The following is a 23620-nucleotide window of genomic DNA, read 5'->3' as shown; positions in this document are numbered from 1 at the left end:
GGAAACACAGCAACTGAATGGGCCAGTGTGAAGCAGAATTAGTAGTGACAGAGATGCTCAAATAACAGCAAGTTTTACTTTGATGTTCTTCTGTTGTTCACCTGACCATCAGGAAGGTCCTTAGGTGTGATAATGCACTGAAGACAGTGATTTGGGAAAGTCTAACAGCAAGAATTGTGTCCCTGCTAGTGCATCTATCTATACGGTCACCTGTGGCTTTCCAGCTTGTCCACGTGTCCACTGCTGTGGGTCACTCCAGAGTGGGTAAGAACACACTGTCGCCACTGCCATGCTAAATAAAAAATTAAATCCTGTGAATGTGTGGCACTGAGAGAGCCTGGGGGGGCTACTCTGGTCAAACTCTCCCTGGGGTGAAAGCAAGCTGCTCTGCAGACTGAGCAGGGCAAGTTGCTCCCCAGCTCTACCTCTGCCACCAGAAAGGATTCACATTCATATGCAAACCCCCTACACCCCGGGCTGGCAGGGCTGTGCTCCACTGTGGCATTCCCAGCACAGGGCAGCCTGGTTTTGAGCCCGTCCTGCCTGCCTCTGCTCTCAAAATCTACTTCTCTCTCAGCAGTAAGGACGCCCCACCACAAAACCCATCTCAAAGGCTGCCTGTAAAAACAAGAAGCGTTATTCGTATGAATGAGACTATTTTCGTAAGTGCAGATGCGGAAGCTGTTGCCACCAAAATGTTTAGGAAACCGGTGCAAGGCAATAGTCAAGCTGTAGCGTAGGAACCAGTTCAAGCACTCGGCTCTGGCTGCTCCCCGAGCTGCATCCTCGCCACGATGCAGCATGCCCAAGACGAAATGACTGCGCCTGGAGAAGAAGATGATGCCTTTGGGGAAGGTAAAGTCATCTTTTATTAAACTAATCCCTCTCCCACTCTGACTAGAGACCCGTTTCTAGCTTGGGTGGTATTTCCTGGGTAAATCTGAAGATGCCTATGGGCTCCAAGGTCACAGGGTTACTAGACTTTCTTTTTCTCCTAAGAGAATAGAGAACAAAAGCACCCACATACAATGAAAATAACTTTCACACTGGTTCAGCAGCTTGCTTCCTCAGCAAGGAGGTTACTGCAGAAGAAGAAAGCTGCGGGAACACCAAGTGTGCTTTCTGCAGTGGCCGCGCTAAAGAAAGTAGTGTGCTGGGCATTCAACACTGCAGGTGCAGCTGCTGTCACAGTAGTCGGGGCTCTTTACAGAGGCTAAAGGCAATTAAATTAGCTGAAAAAAATTAGCCTTCTCCTCTCCAACTGCCACAACCCAGGGCACAAAGCTGGTGCCATAGTTTCTTATCCCTAAAAATGCTTCTGCCAGAGCTTGATTCCTTGCTGCTTGCATCCTGTGCCACCGTTTACATGTATACCAAGTGCTACCAGGTCAAAATAGCAGAGATGCAGGCAAGAGGACCCAGAGGAGAAGCAGTAATCTGTCTCATGGTGTCTAATTTCTGCCGCTGCTTGCTGCTCCCCCTTGCACTCAAGCAGGGGCCAGGGGGAGAACTTGCTCATGCAAATCTTCTCCCGGCCCCCAGCCCTCCACAGTTTCCAAGGGAGTTGAAGGCACAAAGAGCTGCCTGGATCTGCTCCAAAGACTGTGAACCTTTAAACTCACTTTCAGCACAGCTTCAGCAAACCTCATTTAAACAAAGCTCAGCTGCGGTTGGTATGGAAAACTTAGCAGTGAATAGTGCCAAATCAAGTTATCTGAGCCCCAGTGAAAGGCATCAACAAAAAAAAGAAAGCAGTTTCAGTGATGTACTGTCTGTGCTCAAATACATTTCTCACGTATAAGTGCCCCCACTCCTCACCCTGTGTGCCAGTTTAGGCTCACATGGCAATGGATTTGCAGAAAAGAGAGGTCAGAGCATTTGCATTCAGGAAAAAATCCTGGTAGTCCAGGGAAGACCTGATGCCACTGGGCAAATTAACTGGCATTGAAAGTACCTTGTTGTGCTCCCTGCATCCTGCCCTCACGCAGGTGGATGATGCTTCCCAGGATAACCAGCAGGTGCTTCAACTTGATATGGACATTTCCAAGTACTCTGAATAACCAGTGGGATTTAGGCTTCACTGCTTTTTCTGAAACCTCTAGCCTATGTTCTTAATCAGAAATGTAGGTGGGAAGGAGAGGAATGCGTGCAGGTTATTCAACATTTATATTGTGTTATCTGAAGGGAAAGATACAGTGCTTAAGCAATCCTTTCCAGCCTCTCAGCTAAGTTGTTTCTGGCAGGGCTGATCCAGCAACAGCTAGAAGAAGCTGGCTTTTCAAAGGCAGGAACATTTTAGAAAACTTCTCCATGACCCTGCTTGGGGCAGGAGGTTGGACTAGATGACCTCCTGAGGTCCCTTCCCACCTGAGTTATCCTATGAGCCTGTGAGGTGGTGACAACATCTTCAAGTCATCTGTGTGTAACTGGGAACAAACCTACCCCAGCTGCTCCCTCGACCAGAGGGTCTGTTGGCTCCCAGACCTGCCAGCTGGAAAGCCCAAACAGCACCGACACAGTGCTAGCCTTCCCCTTCAGCCCCCTCTCCTCTCTCTTGACTGGGTTAGCAGGGAAACATTAACTTTTCGGCTGCTATTCCTGGAGCACCGCTGACCCTGGAGGAGCTGGCACGCTGCTCGGGTGGGGTGGGTGCGAGCAAGGGGAGCGGTGCCAGTCACAGGGCACCCCCGGCCCCCCTCACACTGCACAGACCTCAGCGCCAGCCACAACTCAGCTGCAGATTTTCAGGCCAGATGGAGGCGTTTGTCCGGTGCTGAACTCCCAGCTCAGCACAGACCACAGCTCTTAGGGCATGGGCTGATTTTTTTTTTTTATTTTCCACATCCAGCTTGATTTGGAAAGCAAATCTCCCACCCACCTTTTCAATTTGTCCCAATGCTTAACTACTGTCACAGTTAAAGGTAGCTACATCTTATTTCTTCTAGTGTTGATTTGTCTGGGGTTTTGGAGTTTGTTGCCCTCTTGTCCAGGTGAACAAAGAACTCACTGGTGCTTGTATGTATAAATGTCTCATATAGCTATCTGCAGACTGTAGCTCTTACTCTTTGCCAAGCTGACTGTTATCAACGACTGTTTCTTTATGAAGTGTGAGTTTTAATCTTTTAAGCATTTTCATGATTCTTGGGACCAGTCCCCTGGAGTCATGGACACAAACATAGAGCCCACCACTCCAAAAGGGTTACATCAGGGAGAAGTCCAGAAGTTACACGACCTGTTTACTCATACTTTATAAATATATGCATATATATGTAAAAATATCAGGATCAGTTCAAGGATCGGTTAGTATATATAAGGACTGCTTGAGTCCTTTTTGGGTCCCAGCATCACATGAGAGTCTCCTCTTCATCAGATTTTCCTCTATAATCTTCAAGTCTCTCAGCATCAAAATTTCTCAGGACAGAGTCAATACTATTGCATAATTATGGCTTATATCTTTTGCTCCCAGCTATGCCCATTCTAAACCCAGATGAATCAGCTTACTTTCTCAAGTAGCCTGTTCTTGGAGCAATTTACCACTTCCCCAGACATTGTGCAATCTGCATATTTGGTCAGTCACTGTTTAAAGTTCCCTTGCAGGTCACTGACGTAGAGTCCCGTGGGGACATAAAGTCCCCCATAGAGAGAAGACCAGCCTGTGCAGGTCCTCACCAGAAACTGCCATCCCTGATGATTCCTCAGCTGGGTTACATCTGTCTTTCTTTTGGATGCATTCAGCACATCTCATATTGATCTACTCCAGTTCAAGGTTCTTGGTCAAGATCTCATGCAGTACCAAGTAATATTTCTTAGAAAAGTCCAAGTACACTATCAATACAACTATTTTCTCTAAAACCCTAACAAGTGCCACTGATTGTACTCCATCTTTAATTTTGCTTGTATGACTCCTACACCAGCTATTCCATAATGAGGCCAGGACCACTGCCAGGCTATCACATTGCTAGTGACACAACATGAACTCATCACTCTCTGGAAATCCTCTGGTGTTTCATGTTTCTCAAAAAGTCAGCAAAGAGTCCCTGGCATAACGCTTTTCAAAGCTGTATTTTAAAATTCTTCTTCGGGAAAAGAGAGGAATATTTTAACAAAGGGGGAAATACTTTCTCATTTATATAGACAGTAAGCTGGCACTGATATTTTCCTACATGCAAACAAAAACATTTGTCCAAAACTTCTGTATTTTCTGCAGCATCATTGATAACTTCACCATTTTCATCCTCTTATGCTCCAATAGCATTGTTTTTCCTTATTGTATATTGAAATCCCAAGTCACAGAGATGGGTGTGACACAGTATACAATATATATCTTCACAAAAGATTAGGCTGACTCTGGCAATAGGTATTCGAGAAATTGAAATATGTTCATCCTGAAAGAATATCTGTTAGATAATTTTCTTCTTTTCTAATAAGAACCTTGCACTTACATTGTGCTATCTCCCTCAAAGACTGAAGAGACTTTGCCAATGACTTTGCGTAGATTCAGTGAGGTGCAACTCCCTGTCCTCTGCAACGTGGCCTTTGTTTAACAGGGCACAGGTGCAGTATGCAAAAGTTTCGAGAAGGAAGTGCCTTACCCTCTTGAAAGTACAGGCAGTGGTAGGTTTCATTTCTTTTAAAGCCTTACTCATTATGCTAATTCAAGGCAAGTGACTTCAGTTAGTTTTACACCTTTGTTAGGTGAAAACACCTACTTTGGGGAAAACACTTTTTCATTTTTAGTGACTCTAAGTGCCTGAGATTCTGAAGTTATATTTCATTAAAAAGAAATCGCTTCCACTAGTGCAAGGCTTCCTCTCATCACTGCAGCCAAACAGGTGTGGGTTTTCCTTGGGTCTGTCTAAGCTGAGGAGCCAGGAGGGCTCCTGTGGCTCCCAGCCACAGGGAGGCAGGGAAATTTGGACACAAGTCAGCTGTCTTGGCAGATCCTGGTTTCCCCTGGGAGGAGAGCTGAGTGCTCACACAGAGGCACGGTGCCACCACTCCAGCACAGCCTCTGACTGGAGCTGGGGGCTTGGCACAGCAGGAGCTCCTAGACGAATACAGATACATCCATGCACAGAGTTTGCAAGCACTCAGTAAACATGTCAAGCATATGAGTCCAGGCATTTTGTTAGTAGTGATCAACATATCCAAACCGAGAATGCACAGGAGAAATAGAAATTAGGCTGTGATTTATTGCAGATCTTTTCACACAGCTGCTCCACACCAACCTGTCCTCACATCTCCACTTCCCAGCCCCCGTATGTGCCCTCTGGTTGTACCTGCCGTAACCATGACCTGCGTCTCAGGCCAGAACCAACACAAAATCCCATCCGTGTTCCCAAAGTATGGGGAAAAAAAGCAAAGATGTCTTTTTTCATGCAGTTCAGTAAGTGAGTGCATCCTCTGGTTCAGTAGACCAGAGCCCCACTTCAGGCAGCGCACTGCACGGTGTCAGAGTCCCAGGGCCCTCTCCTTGCACAGAACTGCCGCGCTGAACTCACACACAGACACACTCCAGCACCGCCACCCATCAAGGCTCCCAGCAGAACAGTAACTGCATCAAAGTTTTAAGGTATGTTTCAAAAACGTACCAGATGCCTTTACATCCTTGTAAAGCCTGCCTGCCCTTTTTAAGGGAGAAAAGAGTTTTCGCTCTGGGGTTTAGGATCAGATTTGAGGCTTAGCTGAAATGAAAGGTAGCTGCTGTTCATGGTTATGTGCTCCGCCTGGTGTATTGTAACATTGCTTCTGATGTTAGAAAAAAATGAGGATACAGGTTTGGATGTTAGCTTAAAGTTGAGACATGCTCTTTATTCAGCAACAATTTGGGTTAAGCAACTTTTCTCTTCCCCTAAAGCAATACAAGACACTATGCTTTCCGCAGACACACAGCTGCACTGACTTGTCTAAAAGTCACGCGGGGTGACCAGTATCACAGCTTACCTGTGACCCACTGGACCAGGCTGCTTTCCATGCTGCAGCTGGCCAGCCACTCACCCACCACTGCCAGCCCCTCTCTGGGGAGAGCCAGCTCAGGTATATCCCTGCCCCACCAATCGCATCAAACTGGTGCAAGTTTAAGCAATTTATGTCTTCTAAAGATATTTATGTGTACATGTCAGTACGGCATTCCAATGGATGTCTATCTCAGACATCTAGAGATACCATTTTTCCTGTGTTTTCACCCCAAAGAGAGTTCAACATGTCTACTTTTTCCAGCATATGAGTGCCTAATAACTAAGAAGGCTGAGATAGGACATGGGAGACTATGGAGCATTGTCCTGGAAACATTTACAGGTGCCACCAGCCCTACCTGTCCTTTTGGCTTATCTCGTGTTCCTAGAGACAGTGAACACGTATGCCATACCCACTGCAGCCAGAGGAAGAGAAGTCCCATCACTTCATCACCAAGGCAACAGTGGCTGCTTCAATCAGATAGATCGTAGTAAGATGTTTGGCCTAGAAACTAAGTGCAGCACCTTTCTCCAAGAGCATGGGCAGGCCTACTTAACATGCAGGACAAGGATGGTGTGGAAAAGAGGGTGCTCTCTCGTGGAGCATTTTTGCTTATTCCTGTTTATGCTAAATCTTTCACTCACCTGCTGCTTGCAGCTGCGCCTCTTTGGTTGTTGTCCATGGACAGATGCAGAGCTATGCAGATGGGTGAGAGAGCTTTTTGCGGTCAGACGAGTCTGTGTGAGCAACCCATCCCCACCCCGGGCACCCCCACACCGACCCACCAGCAATGCTCCACCTCTAGTGTGTCCAGCTGTCCTGGGCAGCTGGAGGGCTATTTTTAACAGGCATCACGCTCCGTAGCTGAAGCAGAATGAAGCCCCAAATGAAAAAAGATTGAAATGATAGAAGCTTTCTGCTTTGTTGTCTCCCTATTTTTTAATTAAAGATCTTTGATCTTTTTGCTGTTTCCTTCCCCATGTCTTGAAGGCAACTTGTTTGGTTCATGTTTGTTGACAGTATTTCTAGATCACTAATAATAACAACAGTGAGGGGAAAAAACAGGTCAAATAAACAAGTGGCATTTAACCAGCCCTCAGAGAAAAGAGGAAGGTATGTACAAGCCAGACAGAAACCACTGATTAGGTGTGCTTGGGCCACGTTCTAAGCTTGCAAAACAAGTGTCGCACCAAAGGGTGAAGCAAAATTGTTTCCTTTTCACCCATTTCCCCCCTCCTGTTTTTAGATAGCACTTTTCAAAGCTCCGTGAAACACAAACTTCTTGTTACCCAGTCCCATCACTAAAGTCACAAAATAAATGTGGCTTGGCTAGCATGAGCTGGTGGCATAAACAACTTCACCCCTTTAACAATTCGAGGCACAGCTCAGCCGCCTCTGAAATGAGCTTCCGCCTGCCTGGATGCTAAAACCAAAGCCCTGTGGTTGGCGTCCCAAGGGTGTGACAGTGACAAAACAACCAGGTCAGGAAGTTCAGAGTTAAAAGGCAAGGAGTGAAAACAGTCTGAGAACATGAATTAGAGAGGGGAGAGTAGTCAAGCACTGGACAATGTCACAGAGGCACTAAAACGTTGATGGTGGGGTGACTTCCGGATGGTAGGATTTCTCCTATAACGCAGCATTGCTTGGGGGGTGACGGATGCTCTTAGGCCCCAGAGAATTTTAAACAATGTTGTCTTGATCTGGCATCTAAAAGCAGGGAAATGTTTTGAAGAGGGGTCCTGATGTGGCTGCCACCTAAGAAATCCTTCCTCACTGCTGAAATTCACAGCTCAACCTACAGACCTTCTGCCAAGGGGTGGGTGGGTGCATGTGTGTGCATTTGCACACCCCAAAAAAGATCGGGTGGGGAGTGTGCAGGGAAATATTCACGCTGTGAAGAGCCACTGATATTCCTGTGTCTTTGGCAACTGGAAAACAGGTGAAGCAAAACCGCTATGGAAATCCTGAGCACAGGAGGCTTAACGCTGCATAACTTACAGAGGCTGGCATTGACTTACTCTGGTTTAATTGTAGGCAGTCTGGGAACTGGAAAGTTCAGAGACCTGGAGCTTGGAAATGATGCCTAGAGTTCAAATAGTTCGTAAAAAGATGGAAAAACAAGAAGTGAGGTGGAAATAAAGGAAGCCACAGAGAGTGAGAAAATAAAATGGGATTTTAGGGAAAATCCTACTGTGACCCAGCCCCCGCCTGAACAAATGGCAGGGATAAATCCATCCGCATTAAAACTGGGGCAGTTTGAAGTACCTCTTTACCAACATTCTCAGACATTTTGGGTCCTAAGTTCTAAACCTGGTTACCTTAAGTTTGCCTCACAGGAGAGAAAGAGAGAGAGAGAGAGAGAGAGAGAGGGTGTCCCTCCTGGTGCCAATTCAGAGGATGGAAATGGGGATCCATCACTGCTGGAAGACCCTGGCTGTTTCCCTGCCCGTGGCAGGCCCCTGCTGCTAGGCTGGCAGCAGCGGGCACAAAGCGTGGCTGCTGCCCATGCTCAGGATGCAAGTCCATAGGGGTGGCCGGTCCCCAGGCAGGGTGACAGGAGGCAGACTCACTGCAGGAGCCAGGTAGCCTCATCTTTGTGATTGCAGGTCCCAGCTAGGAAGCCCTGCAGCAACCACGTACCATTAAAGCGATACTCTGCTTGCACTTTGCCTCTGGGCAGGACTCAGTAGCCAAGGTACTGCCCACACAGGCCTGAGTTAGGTTCCCACATGCACAGCGGTGCTTTTAGTTGTGCCCCACTGGGAAAACTGCCTACACTTGGTACTGCCCTGATACATCACAGTGGGCGAGCTCAATGCCCAGGTTGCTCCTGCAACACCACTCACCAGACCCATGCCAGGACACCACCTGGTCTTTACTGCCTATGTCATGGCATTGTGTGAGCCTGCCTGAAATTAATAATGACCCATCCCACAGAGAAGAAAAGATGCTACAAACATCCCGGCCCCACAAATAGTCAAGCCTATAACCCCAGGTAAAATTACTTCCCTGGGAAGCAAAACCCAAAACTTGCCCAAAAACTCAGACAGAACCATCTGAGGTGTGTGTAGCGACACACACAAGGGCTTGTAGGGCCTCCCCTTTCATCATGCCAGGCTGCTCCTGGGGCCGGCCCTGCCTTCCTGCCAGTCCCGTGCCTGGCCCAAGGGAAGTCACCTGCAGGGAGGAGCTTTTGTGCAACTGATCCTCCCTCCAAGCCATGCAATACTGGAGTGGAAAGCCCCCTGGGCTGCCTGAGGTGTGAATCTACGGTTTGGTTCGGGAATGGCAGTGGCCAGCACAAGCAACAATCTGAGAGCTTCCCTGGAGGGGTGTCAGAGCCACCTGTGGCAGAAAAGGGAGGGCCAGCCTCTCTGAGGGGCTCGACAGGATGGCTAAAGGCCCTGTGAATATATTGCCACTACCATAGACACTAAGCTTTCAAGGACTCCTGCAGAACCCTCTTGGAGATGAGCTTATAAAATCTTACATCTTTGCCTTACAGCTCTCTGAAGTTTGTGTTTAAGGTGCCAGTGGGTAACAAGGCTGGCCAACATTCAGGCTCCATGGCATAAATGGAGCTTCACTTGCATCCTTCTTACTTCGTGGTAGCTCAGGGCAGTGGAAGAGCTCTGCTGTGAGCATGGATGCAACCTACAAGGCACCATGCTCATTTTAGCAGGATGGTTGTGATGGTGTAGAAGCGCAGTTTGCCAACCAAGAACTACTTGTAAGTTTTGGAGTCCTGCTCACTGCTTTCTCTCACTTGAGAAGGAAAGAGAAAAAGATAGGACAGAGCACAGGTAGTGTCATGGAGCTAACAGAGGTAGCGCCAAGCAAATGAGATCTTTTTTGGTCTCAAACAACACCAGCAGACCAGAGGTCACTGCAGTTTCTTAGTGGTGGTGATGTAAAGAGCAGAGCAAGCGCAGCCCACTTCCTCTAGGGAACCCCTGTGTTCTGGGGTGGCATCTGGATAATCTGATTTATAGATTGAATTATTTGGGGAGGCTGGGTTACATCAGGACTGAAGGATTGGGTTACAGCTTTACACTGAACTAACAGATTTCCTTCTCTTGAGCACCTTGGAGAAAGGAGAGGTTTTACAAATGTGGATAGATTTGAAGCTAGATACTATCTCTGAGGTCCTCCTACAAACACATTCACACAGTGCCACACTAGCCATGCTAGCATGCATTGAACAAGCAAGGCACTCTTTTTATTGAGCAGGGTGGGAATGTCGAAAAGGGTCCATATAGAAATATTCTCAAAGCAAAACGAAGCCACAGGAGGAGTAAAGCCCTCCAGCACTGCTGAGCTCAGCTCTGGAGTTGGATGGCTATAGCTTTTTTAAAATTTTCCGTGGAAAAGCAGGCAGCTCGGGAGGTCCTGATCTGCTTTGCCTCTTCTGTCGCTCTGGGGAGCTTCCTGCCTATTCTATTCCTGATGCCTGTTGTGAGCCAAGTAAGAGTTAGCTTAATCAGCAACACCAGCCACAGATTAGTGCCAAGCTGTTGTCATTAATCACTTCAAAAATCACTGCTCTGAAAATAGTACCCAGGGTCAGATGTTCAAAAACTGGCGTGGTTTAACTGGTGTTATTTAACCTCAGCCACAAAGCCAGACCATGCCCCTAAAGAAACGCTATTTGTTTGCCTCAAGTTACATATTACTTGTGATTTTTTAATTCGAATCCGCTCCACAGCCCCCAGTGATGTGGCATGAAAAGCTGCTCTGCACCTTCACCAGAAGAAACTACTTCAGTGAGTGGTTAAATACCTCCAGGTGAAGGCAGGCCGGACCAACAAGCAAGTTGTATCCCCTCAAAAGATGCAAAAGATGCTTAGGGGTACTGGCCTGAGGGTTTGGTCATAATCTTCTCAGTGCTGTGGATGCTCCCCCCCTTTGGAATCTCAGTCCAAATGTTTGGCAGATGCACTTGGGGCTCATTATGTTACAGAGGCAGCGTGTTCATTGCACTCCCCCGAATGGCATTTCATGTGCGCTGCACTTGTTTTATATTTGCTATATTTAAGCCACAGAAATAGGCACTGATGAGGAAAAGAGGGCCACGGTGGTGTCTTGGAGGCAGGAAGGGAATGAAAGCAATTTCTCAAAGCTACAATCCTCTGTGCAGAACTGTGGCCCAGGAGAAGGAAAGAGGAGTGTGGTCAGCTCGGGGCGCTGGCTGCACTGAGGACCCAGCTGGGTCATCCGTGCTGCTGTCCCTCTGAAATGATTTCAGGGCAGATCTGGTTTTATACTAGTGCAACTGAGGATAGAAATTGCTTGGAGCCTTTGCCCCAGAGGGCTTGCCCTGGATTTCTATTATGAAACTGCCATGTTAGGAACATGCAGGAATACAGGTATGCAGCACTGCAGGGTTCATACATGGCACTTGATTTTGAAATTTTTCTGGCATTATTTGCTCCTTTCCCTCCACCCCAGCCTTTGCACCCTTCTCCTACCTGACCATCATTTTCCCCAGACCATGCTTTTCATCCCTGCAGCTCCTCCCCTTCTTGCTGTGACCTGTGGGACACGCTGAGCAGGAGTAAGACGAAGACCATCTCTATGCTGCTGCTGTAGGGCACAGCAAGGCAAGCCAGAGCCCTGGGTCCTCCCAACCTGCTCTTTCAGTCATGGACCTAGGATACCTTTGGTGGTTGCTAACACATCCCACAGTGTCTTGCCCCATATAATAACCATCCTTCGTGACCCTCAGTCCTTCCAGCCCAATTGCCTGCTTCATAGCATGGGGTGGACGAGGATGGGGCTGGCCCAGCCATGCCTGGTGCTGTTAACCAGAGTGTGCTTGGACATGTACAAAGAAAGGTTTTCTCCTCTGTGCTTCAGTGCTTGCCTGAAATTTGCCTCTCAAGCGCAGGTGAGGTTGCAAGGGGAGTCTGCAGGTAAACATGGACTGAACCCCCATTTTAACTGCAGTCCTGGTGTAGCCAGCAGGTTTCAGCAGCAGGTATTACTGCTTGGTAATGTGGGTAGAGGTGACATCAATCCCTAAGAGACACTCAAACGCAGTGGGGATCTCAGCCTGCTGCCTTGATGGAAGGTGAAGCTTGTGGCAGGGAGCCAGGTCTGGGCATTTGAGAGCCAAGAAACAGGGAAGAACCAGGAGATTACTCAAATATTCAAGAGAATCCCAACAAGGAAGCTGGGATCAGATAGACTTTCTCTCTACAAAGCCAAGTCCTTTCCTGGGGATGGTCTAACAGGGCCTCCTTGATCATGATTATACATGTTGGTTGTAGCAGAAAGGGCAGCCCTGAGCCGGTATTTCGCATGCTGCAGACCCGTGGGAAGCACTGCACCCCACTCTCCGCACTCCTCTGGACAAGGTGGGAGAGATGGTTTTGAGGCTGTCCAGCAGCCGGCCATTAAGCCAGCCCATCGCCAACAGCACGGGAGAGGCTGTCTGGCAGCCATGCTCCCAAAAAGCGGGGCGACAGCACCATACCTGTCACTCCAGGTCTCTGATCACTTCCAGAGCTTTGATCATCGCATTGCGTAGCTGACTTCCATCTGTCCAGGAAAGCAAAAATAAGTTTCCAGCAGTTTTTTGTGCGCCTTAATTAGAAAACAAGGGATGCTTTTTCAAAAACAGGAGAGAGGAAAAAAATAAGGTTAGAGCTGCAGTACTGGACATGCCATCCACACACTTGGCATGCACTTGAGAGCAGCTCAGCTGGCCCTGGTTGCTAAGCTCTCTGAGAAACTGGAATGTGCTGCTCCCTCCAACTCTCCATGAACATTGCCACCCAAAACCTGCCCAGAAGAGGCATTGGGACTAATTTTGAAATGGGGACAGTTCTGGGGGGGAAAAATGCAGTCAGTGGCTCCTTTGTTGTACTCCCTGAAGTCACATATGTGAGGGCAGGTAGGGTACTTGTGCATAGTCCTCTCAAAGTGAAGTTGCTATCTTGAAATGCTGCCAGAGGCACAGGCCATCGGTGGGAAGTGTTCTTGCCCCCAAGGCAGCTATCTCAGACTAGACAAATGCAGCAAGGTGGGACAAAGAAGAGATAAAAGAAGGATTACCTATGGAAAACCTTATCTCTTGTGGTACATTAAAAGCTGAAGGCAACTCCCCTTTCTGTCCCTTAGCCGTCCCCGTCCCCCTCTGCACCCATAGCTGTTCCTTGGTGTATACCAGGTGCATTCTGACCACCATGCCACAAGGCACAGCCACTGAGCTGTAGTTTGGTCATTCCCCAAAAAAAGCTGTGCTGAGCATCTGGCCAGAAGTCCCAGAAGCCTGAATTTGCTCCTGAATCACTGCAGAAGACCAGCTCAAGTAACTTTTTTCCCACAAAGTGTCCAGCGAGCTGCAGGTGGAAAGCTTTGTAAAAGCAACATCAAGAGAAATGGGGAACTGGAGGGTGGAGCAGCAAGACAGTGACGGGAAGTAAAAGGGGGGAAATGGTTGCACAGTGGTGAGAGGATGTCAGCAGTGAAAAACAAGTGAGGGTCACACTCTTCTAGAAGGAGAGCAGGAAGTGCTACAGGGTGACGGTGAGTGCAAGCCGGATGTACTGGGCAGGCTCAGCTGACAGAGAAGGTATAGGTACGGGAAAGGAGTCAACCCAAAGAACACGGGATGGGTGCAGCAGGAGCATTGTGGCAACACTTCAATATGTTTAGCTGGAAAGAGTAATAGTGAAACTGGGTATGGCCAGCAAGTTAAAGCTTGCGTCTTGCCCACATTCCTCGTGGATGGGGTCAAGCTCTTGTCTTTTACCTCTCTCCTAAAAAGCCTTTCCAAGTGATGGTTTTGGCACCTGCTGTGTTCCCCATTCTCAGATATGTTCATTCACCTCTTTTTTCGGACCAAGGTTCCCAGGTAAGAGCACTTAGGTTTGCTACCTGTGTTCCCACAGAAGACTTGCCTGGGTGCGATACCTGCTGGAGGTGTCCTGTGAGGCATCTGTTAGCAATATGAAAATGCCTCGTGCTTCCAAGTACTCCCTTCTGAGCAAGGGAGTTACACAGAAACACAGCAAAGAGGAGTTACAACAGAAGAAGCCCATATATAAATTGTCTTCCTTAAAGCCTGGGGCAGACCAGATCTAGCTCAGACATCCAAAGCTCTGGTGTCTTGCTGATCAGACCATGCTAACAAGAGACCTCCATGTGAATTGCTGTCTGCATGGTCTGCTGAGCATTGCCACCCACCACCAGCCCTCGTCTTCAGGTGAGGGAAGTAACCCAGGACTGGGCTAAGTCTTTGTATCTGTGTAAGAGCCAGGCATCCATGCCCACAGTAAGCAGGGAAACTGCCGCAATTGCCCACATTTTTATGGGCGTCCTCACAGAGTCCTCCTGCAGAGTATCTTATGGGGGAAAGGTTTCCCCCAGACTTCTGGTCAGACTACCGGGTCCTGCTCCCCCTTTCCAGGTTTCTCTAGACACGTCTGGTCTGCAATGGACCTGAAAGTCAGGGGCTTCTCCTGTTCTGCTGATTTGGGGGATTCAGTGGACTGGAGCCTGTGGGGCGATGGGAAAAGTGAAGTACTTCTCCTTATATCTACCCGCCAGCGTGATGTGTAAGTGATGCATATCAGCCAGAAAATCCTGCTCAGCCCTTGCAAGAAGCCTTCCAGGTTCCTGGGAGGAGTAGAGCATTTAGGCATTCTCAGACTATAATCTCTTCTGTGATAATCCTGATTTACTCTTTGGCCTGGGAGCAAAGGCTAATAAAAGGAAAGTGCTCTGGCCAAGTCCAGCAGGTAATTTAGGAACTCTGGCTTAGTTGTCTCAAGTATAATGTGGGGTTACCGTTGCTAGGAATGTGTTTGTGAAGGTGCACCGGAGCTGGCAGGGAGATGGAAGTACAGCATAATTGGCAATTACTGGTTTGGAAAGGTCACCGTTTTCTGGAGACAAAGCTGGAATCAGCTGTTGTCACTGAGAAATTTCACTGGGGACATTCATGCTGACCTATTTTTAACATAACAGCAGATTACACTGCAATACAGTGAATAATTTATAGGAGTAGTAGCATGATCACAGCCACAATACAATGGCAGCTTCGGTTCCTGCCTAATTATGGACGGAGGCAGAGCTCTCTGGCATTTTCCACTGAATTAGCAAAACAAGACACACGTGGAATGACCTACCCGAGCCTTTCAAAAGCATGCATGTCAGGATGAATACATGTCCGGAAGGACTAAGTGGGGCAAAGATTTTATCTAGAGCATCTGTAAACCTACTCAGTCTCCCAGCAGTTTCAGCAAGCACTGGGAGCAGGGAAGTGGGAATGTGTGTGAGGTTGGAGTGACAGAGAGGAGGAAATCAGCTCTCTGCATTTGCTATGCAAAACTATATTGAGAAACCACGAGAAACAGCTCATACATACCTAGCACATGCAAATATATAGGATACAGAATATTTCCTTGAAAGAGGAGGTTGCAAATGAATGAGGTTTTTGCATCTGCAACCTTAAGTTTAAAAAATCTTCTGCGAGATAACATCAAAAGGGCCAGAGGGAATTTGTGTACATGGGTTACACATAGAGTAATTGCCAAGAACTACTGTTGGAGGCTCAAGGTTGAAGTAAGATGCTGCAATTAGTATATGGCACTGAAAAACCTTTAATAAATTAACCAGGCTTCCACAGTGAGAGCTGCCGCCCCCTAAAAGGCTGAAACAGACTCAAAAGCGTATTAAGTATGCATGATGAGACATTTATAGCTTTCAGCATTGCCACAAATATTTCCTCTCCTCTTCCCCTGGCATTCCACAGCCCGAAGCGCACAGCTGTTTTTTCCAGAAAGCAACTTCTCCGCCTTGGCCTCAGAGTTCACGTCCTATGGAAACACATGAAACAGGGGTGTAGTCAATTCAGTCAGACATAGAGAAAGGTCACCCTAAAAATTTCACCTTGGAGCTACAGCACTAGCACTGCGTTGGCAGCAGCCCCTACACTTTTTCCAGCGGAGAAGAGGGTGCCTCTGGAAACACCGCTGCCTTGAGTGCTTGTAGAGCCTACCTGAATCAGAAACGCCCATAGGCCCCAGAGGCCTGCATGCCACAGTGAAGAGCATCCTTTTCTGCTTTTACTAAATCTGCAGTCATTTTCTCTCGTTTCCACTTCCAAAGGCTACAGGGTGCTGTTTATTTTCAGCATACAACATAAATAACACATGTTCATTATTACTGCTGAAAATTACTTAAGGTGATAGGTCAGCTGGAATTGACAGGTTGGGTTTTTTATTCAGTGAGGGTTTTCTTTCCATACGCAATGCTCTGTGAAACCCCAGCTCTTTTTCTTTGTTGTCATTTCCTAAACTTCTCCACCCAGTCTCATCCCCTGTGTGACCAGTCTGTGCGCCCTATGAAAAACCTTTGCATTTGGAGGGGTGAGTCCACCTATTCTGACTCAAACGGGGAAAGACACAGATATGCAGGGAAGGGTATCAGTATTGCCTCCTCAAGCCACCTTCCAAATTGTGTCTATTTACCAACCTCCCAGACCTGCCAGGAATTCCCTCTCTCCCCCCCCCCCCCCCCCCCCCCCCCCCCCCCCCCCCGCACCGAAAAAAACCCCAACAAAACAAACAAACAAAAAAACCCAGCAGCAGAAGGGGGAGCTTGTTGAAGGACTCTGTAACAGCTTTAGATGTTGGAAAAGGAACTGCAAATCATATAGAAAATATGACATGGCTGTTTGGTACTTCTGTTGAGTGATGCCTGATGATAAGTCCAGTATGAAAAAAAGCTGCAGAAGAGAAATGGAGAAGTCCTAAGGGCAGCAATAAATATATGCAGAATTCTCATTTCTGTAAAGAGATGTATCTGTACTAAACACGACTATACATTTTGAAAGGAAGACTGAATTTGAGGAAAATACCCTACAGTCTCTGGGAAAACACAGCAGTCCTGCCTTTTTCTTTTTTCGTGGGCTAGTAGAGGAAAGATGCTCAAAGAAAGAAATGTAAGGTCCATTCTTTGCCATGATCTTTCATTTACACGCTCCACCTTTAACTGCCGCCTTCAGGTCTCCCAATGCCCAAATTTAGAGCCTGTTTTTGCGCACACTGCTGAAGGCGTCGGGGGCTGCAGCAAGTAGCCCACCGGCCGCGGGGAAGGGCGGTCTGTTCCCCGCACTGTTCCCCGCGGGAATGAGCGGAGCCGTTTTGCGGCTGCCTCATCTGTTGGCCAAACCGTCCCAGAGGCAACAAGTGCTGAATGAAAAAGCGCAAGAGCCCAGCCGCCACCGCCGCTCCCCGAAAAGGTGCAGGGCCACCGGCTCCGCCGCATCCCGCCGGGGCGATCAGGGGGGAGCCCGTGGGGGTCCCGCACCGCACCGCCCGCGGGGAGCTCCGCACCCCTCCGCACCTCTCCAGCCCGCCCGCGGGGTGCACGGCACCGCTCCGCACCGCGCTCGGGGGGCCGCCCCCCTCCGCCCCGCACCGCCCCGCACCGCACGGCACCGCGCCGCCCCGCAGCGCCCGCGGGGGCGGGCCGCGGCCGCGCAGCGCCGCGCAGCAGCGCCTCCTCCTCCTCCCCCTCCTCCTCCCCCCCCCCTCCTCCTTCTCCTCCCTCCCGCAGCTCCGCAAGGAAAAGCCGGCAGCGGCGGCGCTCGCTGCTAGAGCGGCGGTGCGCTGCGATCGGAGACGGGCTGCCCCAGCGCCTCCTCCTTCTTTTTTTTTATTTTAAATTTTTTAATTTTTATTTGTAATTACTGTTATTGTTACCAGTTTTCTGGCGGCGGGCGCTGCCCCGGGGATGGGGCGCCGCGGTGCCCGAGGAGCGCTGGGCGGCGAGCGAGCGGCGTCCCGGGGCGCGCTGTGAGCCGCGGAGGGCGCGGGCGGCCCCGCCGGCAGCAGCAGGTACCGGGCCGGGCTCGGGGCGGGGAGGGGGCGCAAACGGGGGTGGGGGGTGTCCCCGCTCCCGAGGCTGGACGCGGCCGAGCGGAGCCCGGGGGCTGCAGGGCAGCGGCTCCCGTCCCCTCGCCGCTGCCGCCGGCCGCGGGGGCTGTGCGGTGACAGGTCTTTGAGGAGGGGACAGGGGCTGCTGCCGGGCTTCTTGTGTGAGGCTGTGGGGCTGGGAATGCGGAGGAAGCCTGAGCCGTGGGTGTGCGCTGAGGGATGTGAAAAGCTGCGCGGGGGAACTGGGTTAATGTTTTCCCATAGCGCGGGGAAGTGCTCAGCCTGGTTTCCATCAAAAAAAAAAAGTCTCAGCGTTTCCTCAGGTCTTTTTCAATTTCCAGTGAGCTTTTATGGTATTACTGGTTGGAGGAAAGCTTAGACCCTCTTAAGTTTTCTTTTCAGCCTCTGGCTCATTCCCAAGAACTGATGCAAACATATTACGCACTGGCATTGCACTTCAGTTTACCTTTGACTGGCCTGGTTACAAAAGGTCATCCTAATCCTGTGACTGACCTTTCCATTGCTGCGGTAACTGAGCGTTCTGCTGCCTCTCATTCAAAGTTTCAAAAAGCTTTCTGGAAACTGTGTGTGTGTGTTTGCATGCGTGTGGCCATTCTGCCTTTGCACCCTTTCAAACATCTCCCTGGAAAGAGCTGAATGTATTTTCAGTGTAATTTCTGTGTTCATTAACCTGGCCATCCATTCAGTCACACTCATCTTAATTACCGTGTTTGAGCTGCTGTCACACAGCTGGAGCCCAGGGCAGGGGACATACTCCCAAACAGAAACATTATCTTCATCTTCTCCAGTGGCTAATTAGGTTTCACAAACATCCCTCTCCTGAGTAAACACGAGTGGGAGCGTACCCAAACAGGAGGCTTGAGGAACAAGGCTGGAGGAAGGTGTCTTTCCTGGAAGATTTCTGTGTTCCCTGCCCAGCCATCTCTGAGATCTTCACACACCAAGAAGAGATACAGTGTGGTCCAGTTTATTGTTCAAAAACCACGTAGATGTGGTGCTTAGAGGCACGGGTTAGTGGTGGGCTTGGCAGTCCTGGGTTAGCAGTTGGACTTGATCATCTGAAAGGTCTTTTCCAACCTAAATGATTTTATGATTCTGTGATTGTGGCCAGACTCGAGGAAGGTATTCGCTGGGATGGGTTAGAAGCTCTGCTTTATAACCATAATGGGCAAACATGACAGATTGTTCCACACTTAACTAAGCGTGGGTGGGTATATATCACACAGTGGGAGTCTAAAGGCAGCAAAATCTATTTTTTCTTCCATAAATTCAGCATTTTCTCAGCCAGTAACTAAATCACTAGGACAGTCACTTAAGATGTCTGCTGCTTGCAAGCACAGATAAACACTTGTGCAATGTGGACTTGTAAAATCCCAACATCCACAACCCCATGCTGGTTTAACTTTTGATGTCCAAGCAGCACTTTCTTGATAAGGTGTGGGCTTTGGGGGGTTTGGATTTTTGTTTTTCTTTTCAAGAAGCAACAGGTTGAATTCCTTTCCAGGATCCTGTCTAAGGAACAGAACAATTAGCTTTTCTGTGTCTCTGCTCCTCTCTGGAATGACAGTACAGCTATATCTTAGAGGTTTTTCTGTAGCAGAATTAATATTTCTTAAACACTTGGGAATGCGCAAGGAGAGAACTGTGGTTTGTGAAGGAGCATCCCTAAGTGAGAAGGCTGCTTTACCTCCTTGTGGTCTCAAGGCACATGACCATTTCATTCACCTGTATCACAGAACAGACATTCAGAGTAAGAGGGTACAAGGCACAGCCTCAAAACTCACAGCAGCACGTTCACACACCATGCAGGGTTACCTTTTGCTCTTTGATATTTTTAAACCTGAGCAAGCAGAAAGGTAATTCCAGACAAAGCATGCTGTTGCAAAAGGTCCGGTTCTGGGGAAAGCTGCCTGCCTTGCTTCCCCGCTGGGAAGAAGTGGGAATGAAAACTAAAGGCAGCATTGGCTTTTCCCAAAAAAGGGATGGCTGGTCTGGCTTTTTTTTTTTTTTTTTCCCCTCAATGCTATACATGTGGCACTGACAAGCTGCTCATGGACAACCCACTTACTGGGGTAGTTTTCATGAGTCGAGCTAAGCTGCAAGCAGTGGGGAGATAAGGAGCTTGTGCCTGTGGCCGTTCAGCCAGCACAGAGCATCAGCTGAAAGCAGGGAGGGAGGGAAGTGAGGAGAGCGATGCCTGAACGCATGCTTCTGGTACTGGCTTGTTAAAGAGGGCTGGGACATGAATTAGTATTGGATAGGGGCTTGTTGCATTGCTTCCAAGCCTTGTGGTTCCTGAATGACTCTTGGATAACACAATGGGAAGAAAACTCGTTATTTTCCTGCTTTGCAGGAGCTCGGAGGTTACTGTTTTGTTCACTTAGCTTCCAGTGCTCGCTGCTCTTCTGCCAGGGAGGCTGTTAAAGAAGTTTCTCAGCAGACATTTTCAAAATTAATCAGCAGGAGCATGCACTGACTATTTTTTTCCTCACCAGTTTTGCACAGATTGTCTCACTGACTCCGAGATGTGCTTGCCCTTTTAGAAGGCAGAGAGAAAGAATTGGGCCCACCGTGAATTTAAAATAAAATTTAAAGTCTTTTGACAGCAGAAGCAGTTTTGCTCTGGGGAACTTCACAAACTGTGGTGGCTCTACTTCGGATGTGCGACAGTGTAAATGAGAATTTAATTTCCTCCCTGTAGCAAAGTTGCCAGCATCTTTGTTTCCCTCGCTGTCCTGCAGACAATTAAATTTTACCGGAGCAAGACAGGAGGGCAGTCTGTGTGCAAAGGAGCTGGGCAGCTGGAGGAGGAATGGCAGGATGGGCTTTGCCAACTCCCTGTGAGAGGGCTGGAAGAAGAGTAGCAGTGGGAGCCAACCCTAGATGCAATAAACTGGAACATATTATATCTCTCTGGCTAACGTCAGGAATGGTTTAGCTGAGGCTGGGAAGCCACGGCTGTCCTTCCCTGCATACCCCATATCAAAGCAGAAATTGTGTCTTTTCCTGGCCACAGCTGCTGAGCAGCTTTGTGTCTGCTCCTGGGTGCAAATGTTGCTCATGCCCTCGCTTACCTGCAGCCAGGTGGGTTGTGTGGCTGGGCTAGGACAGGCTTATTCCTGCCCCGTCCCATCTTCCAAAGCTGGTGCTCTGACCCCTCTCCAGGCAGGCATTTCAAGGGGAAAGAAAGCAGCAGGTACTACGTAATCCTTTCTGGGAGTTGGTTTTACCCCCACTTGGCAACCTAGAGACAGCTGCCATGCTAAAACCTGGTCGAGCCTCCTCCAGCAGGCGAGCACTGCTTGTTTGCTTCCCAGGGCACCTTGAGCTCTTGTTTTACTGCAAGCGGGCAGTAGTTTCATCTCAGCTTTCATAGAATCATAGAATGGGTTGGGTTGGGAAGGACCTTTAAAGGTCATCTAGTCCAGCCCTCCTGCATGAGCAGGGACATCTCCAATGAGATCAGGTTGCTCAGTGTCCTGTTGAACTTGACCTTGACTGTTTCAGGGATGGGGCATCTACCACCTCTCTGGGCCACCTGTTCCAGTGTTTCACCACCCTCATCATAAAAAATGTCTTTGTTATATCTAGTCTGAATCTGTCCTGTTTTAGTTAAAAACAATTATTCCTCCTCTCACTACAGGTACAGATTTAGATTCAGTCCCCTGAGTTTTGGCTCTCCGACTCTAGCTTTGAAATATCTTTGCTGCTGGGTCTGGTGCTGTTGGGAAGAAAGAGGATCCCCCCCCCTCCCTGGCCACATCCAGGTTAATTAGGGAGTGGGAACCTTGAGCAAGGCTCCAGGAACTGGCTGTATCCCAGCCCTGATCAAAAAACAGGTCCCAGTACTCAACTGGGAGGTGCAGAGAAGACCAGGTCCCTTGGGTGTTTGTGAATTGTTTTCTGGCAGCCACAAGCACAGGCCATGCCTTGGTCTTTGTATCCAGGCTCTGCACCCAGTGGCCTCAATAAGAAGCAAGTCCTCTAAGCATGACGCAAGAACTAACTGATTTTTTTTCCCTAGAGTTCTCTTTTTCTGCTGTGTTTTTATGTTACAAGGGTATCCTGTAATTTTTACTCCCCAACCACACAAAAGAAATGATGTATTAGCACAGAAGTATGTGAGCATCTTTCTTCTTCTCAATGGAAGGAACAAATTGAAGCTGACAGTTCCCTGGAACCAGCGCAACACATGAAGTAGTCACAATAATACATTTTATCTTCCAGCCCTTTTAAAGCATCAGAAGCTCTCCAGTCTCTGATGCCTCCAGTAAGCTGACCTTGGCTGGCAGAGCCAGCCACCTCATTACTGCTGTCCCAGTGCTCACACCCTGCCCTCTCTCCCAGCCCTCAAACTGCCCGATTAGCTGCAGCAGCTAGAGCTTCCCAGGTCAGGCAGCCTGCTGGTAATCATTCAGTGACACCAGATCTGCTTCAAATAATCCCTTCCGCAAGGAACCATTATTATTTTTTTTTTTTTAATTCAAAAAACAAATTTAGCTGCAACACCCAGGGATTTGTCAGACTTGACTTCGTCCTGAAAACATCACCATCGGGGAAACTTTAAGCCATCAAAAAAGCTTTGCAGGAGAGAAAATCTATCTAGTCATCACTGAGTTTCTGGTTTTAGCAGGTGCCTTCACCTCTACAAAAGACCAGGCTAGACCGACCCTACCATTACTATTTAAACCTGTCTATTGGAGCTGACCAAAGGAAGGAACCCATTTACAGTGAAATCTGTCAGAGACAGGCAAATAAGCACCTGCAAAGAGCTGCAGGAGGTCCGTGTTTCAGCAGAGGGGGCAAGGTTGAACACCACAACTTCCTTTCTCCTTCCCCAAATTATCATCTCACTGTCAGAGCAGCCAAACCAGCTTGATTTGTCCCTCAGTGAGGTGTCTTTCTTCTTTGTCGAATTTATCTTGCACTTGCTGCAAGACTGAGGCAAAACAGAGGCCAAAAACATGGTCTGTAGTGAATGTACCCCTTGAAGATGCCTCAGAAACCTTGGGGAGTGGGGCTTGTGCTTGGGACAGAGATGGTGGCATGGGTCTGTGGTACTGCCTCAGGCAGGCAGGGTGGTTGATGTAGCTCTGTATTCGAAGTCTGATGTGTTTTCTAACCATATAGCATGAGGGAAAGGGCCTTTTCCGCAATTAAACAGCTTGACATCCTCTGTTGATGTTTAGTTTAAAAATGTTTGCTTTTAAAACCTTAATTGTGGTACAGAGGTAGAGAAGTATGCTACAGCTTTGTGCAGTAACATCCCCACAAATAGTCTTTGGCTGGAGACTTCCCTGGGTACAGAGACACCTTTTTCTCCACTCCTCCCTGCAAGTATCCCTGGATTGTGGTAGCAACAGCTATCCCTCTGCACTTTCCCAACCATACAAGCATGTCTGTGGGTGGTGATGCTGTTGAAAAAATGCCACTGCTCAATTAAGTGTATAATGTATCAAGTCCTGCATGACTGACTGCCCTTTCCTTGTCTTGTTCAGTACATCCGCAAAACACCATTTTGTTAGTTCTGGGTTTTCACACAGAGATCATTGTGGGGTAGGAAGCAATTGGCTATGATGTGCTTTTTGAACCATAAGGCTTTTTCCTGAATTCCGTGTAACACGCTCAGGCCACGTCTATTTAGACCTACACAAAATCTTATAAGAATAGACGGTCGCTGAAGTAAACAGAGGTAAACCTTTAGTTTATTATATGTTCACATTAATACAGCCAAGAGCTGGAAATGCTAAGATGTC

The 23620-nt window shown here is 48.4% G+C and overlaps 1 protein-coding gene across 7 annotated transcripts in view; it reads left to right on the top strand.

Annotated features, from left to right (window-relative positions):
- The first annotated feature begins 589 nt into the window (after positions 1-589).
- The window catches only part of RIPOR2 (RHO family interacting cell polarization regulator 2), a 70276-nt gene continuing 47245 nt past the window's right edge, over positions 590-23620 (top strand). The window contains exons 1-2 of one of the 7 annotated variants that reach the window (XM_055800884.1): positions 590-855; positions 17673-17804. In XM_055800884.1, coding sequence (XP_055656859.1) covers positions 795-855; positions 17673-17804 — 193 coding nt within the window. In that variant the 5' untranslated portion in view covers positions 590-794. The remainder of the gene's footprint in view (positions 856-17672; positions 17805-23620) is intronic. The other 6 variants (XM_055800880.1, XM_055800879.1, XM_055800881.1 and 3 more) reach the window with 6 other exon arrangements.

The sequence above is a fragment of the Falco peregrinus genome, chromosome 3 (genome assembly GCF_023634155.1).
Source record: "Falco peregrinus isolate bFalPer1 chromosome 3, bFalPer1.pri, whole genome shotgun sequence".
NCBI lineage: Eukaryota > Metazoa > Chordata > Aves > Falconiformes > Falconidae > Falco > Falco peregrinus.
The sequence above is the reverse complement of the archived record's forward strand: the minus strand, read 5'-3'. Positions and strand labels throughout refer to the sequence as shown.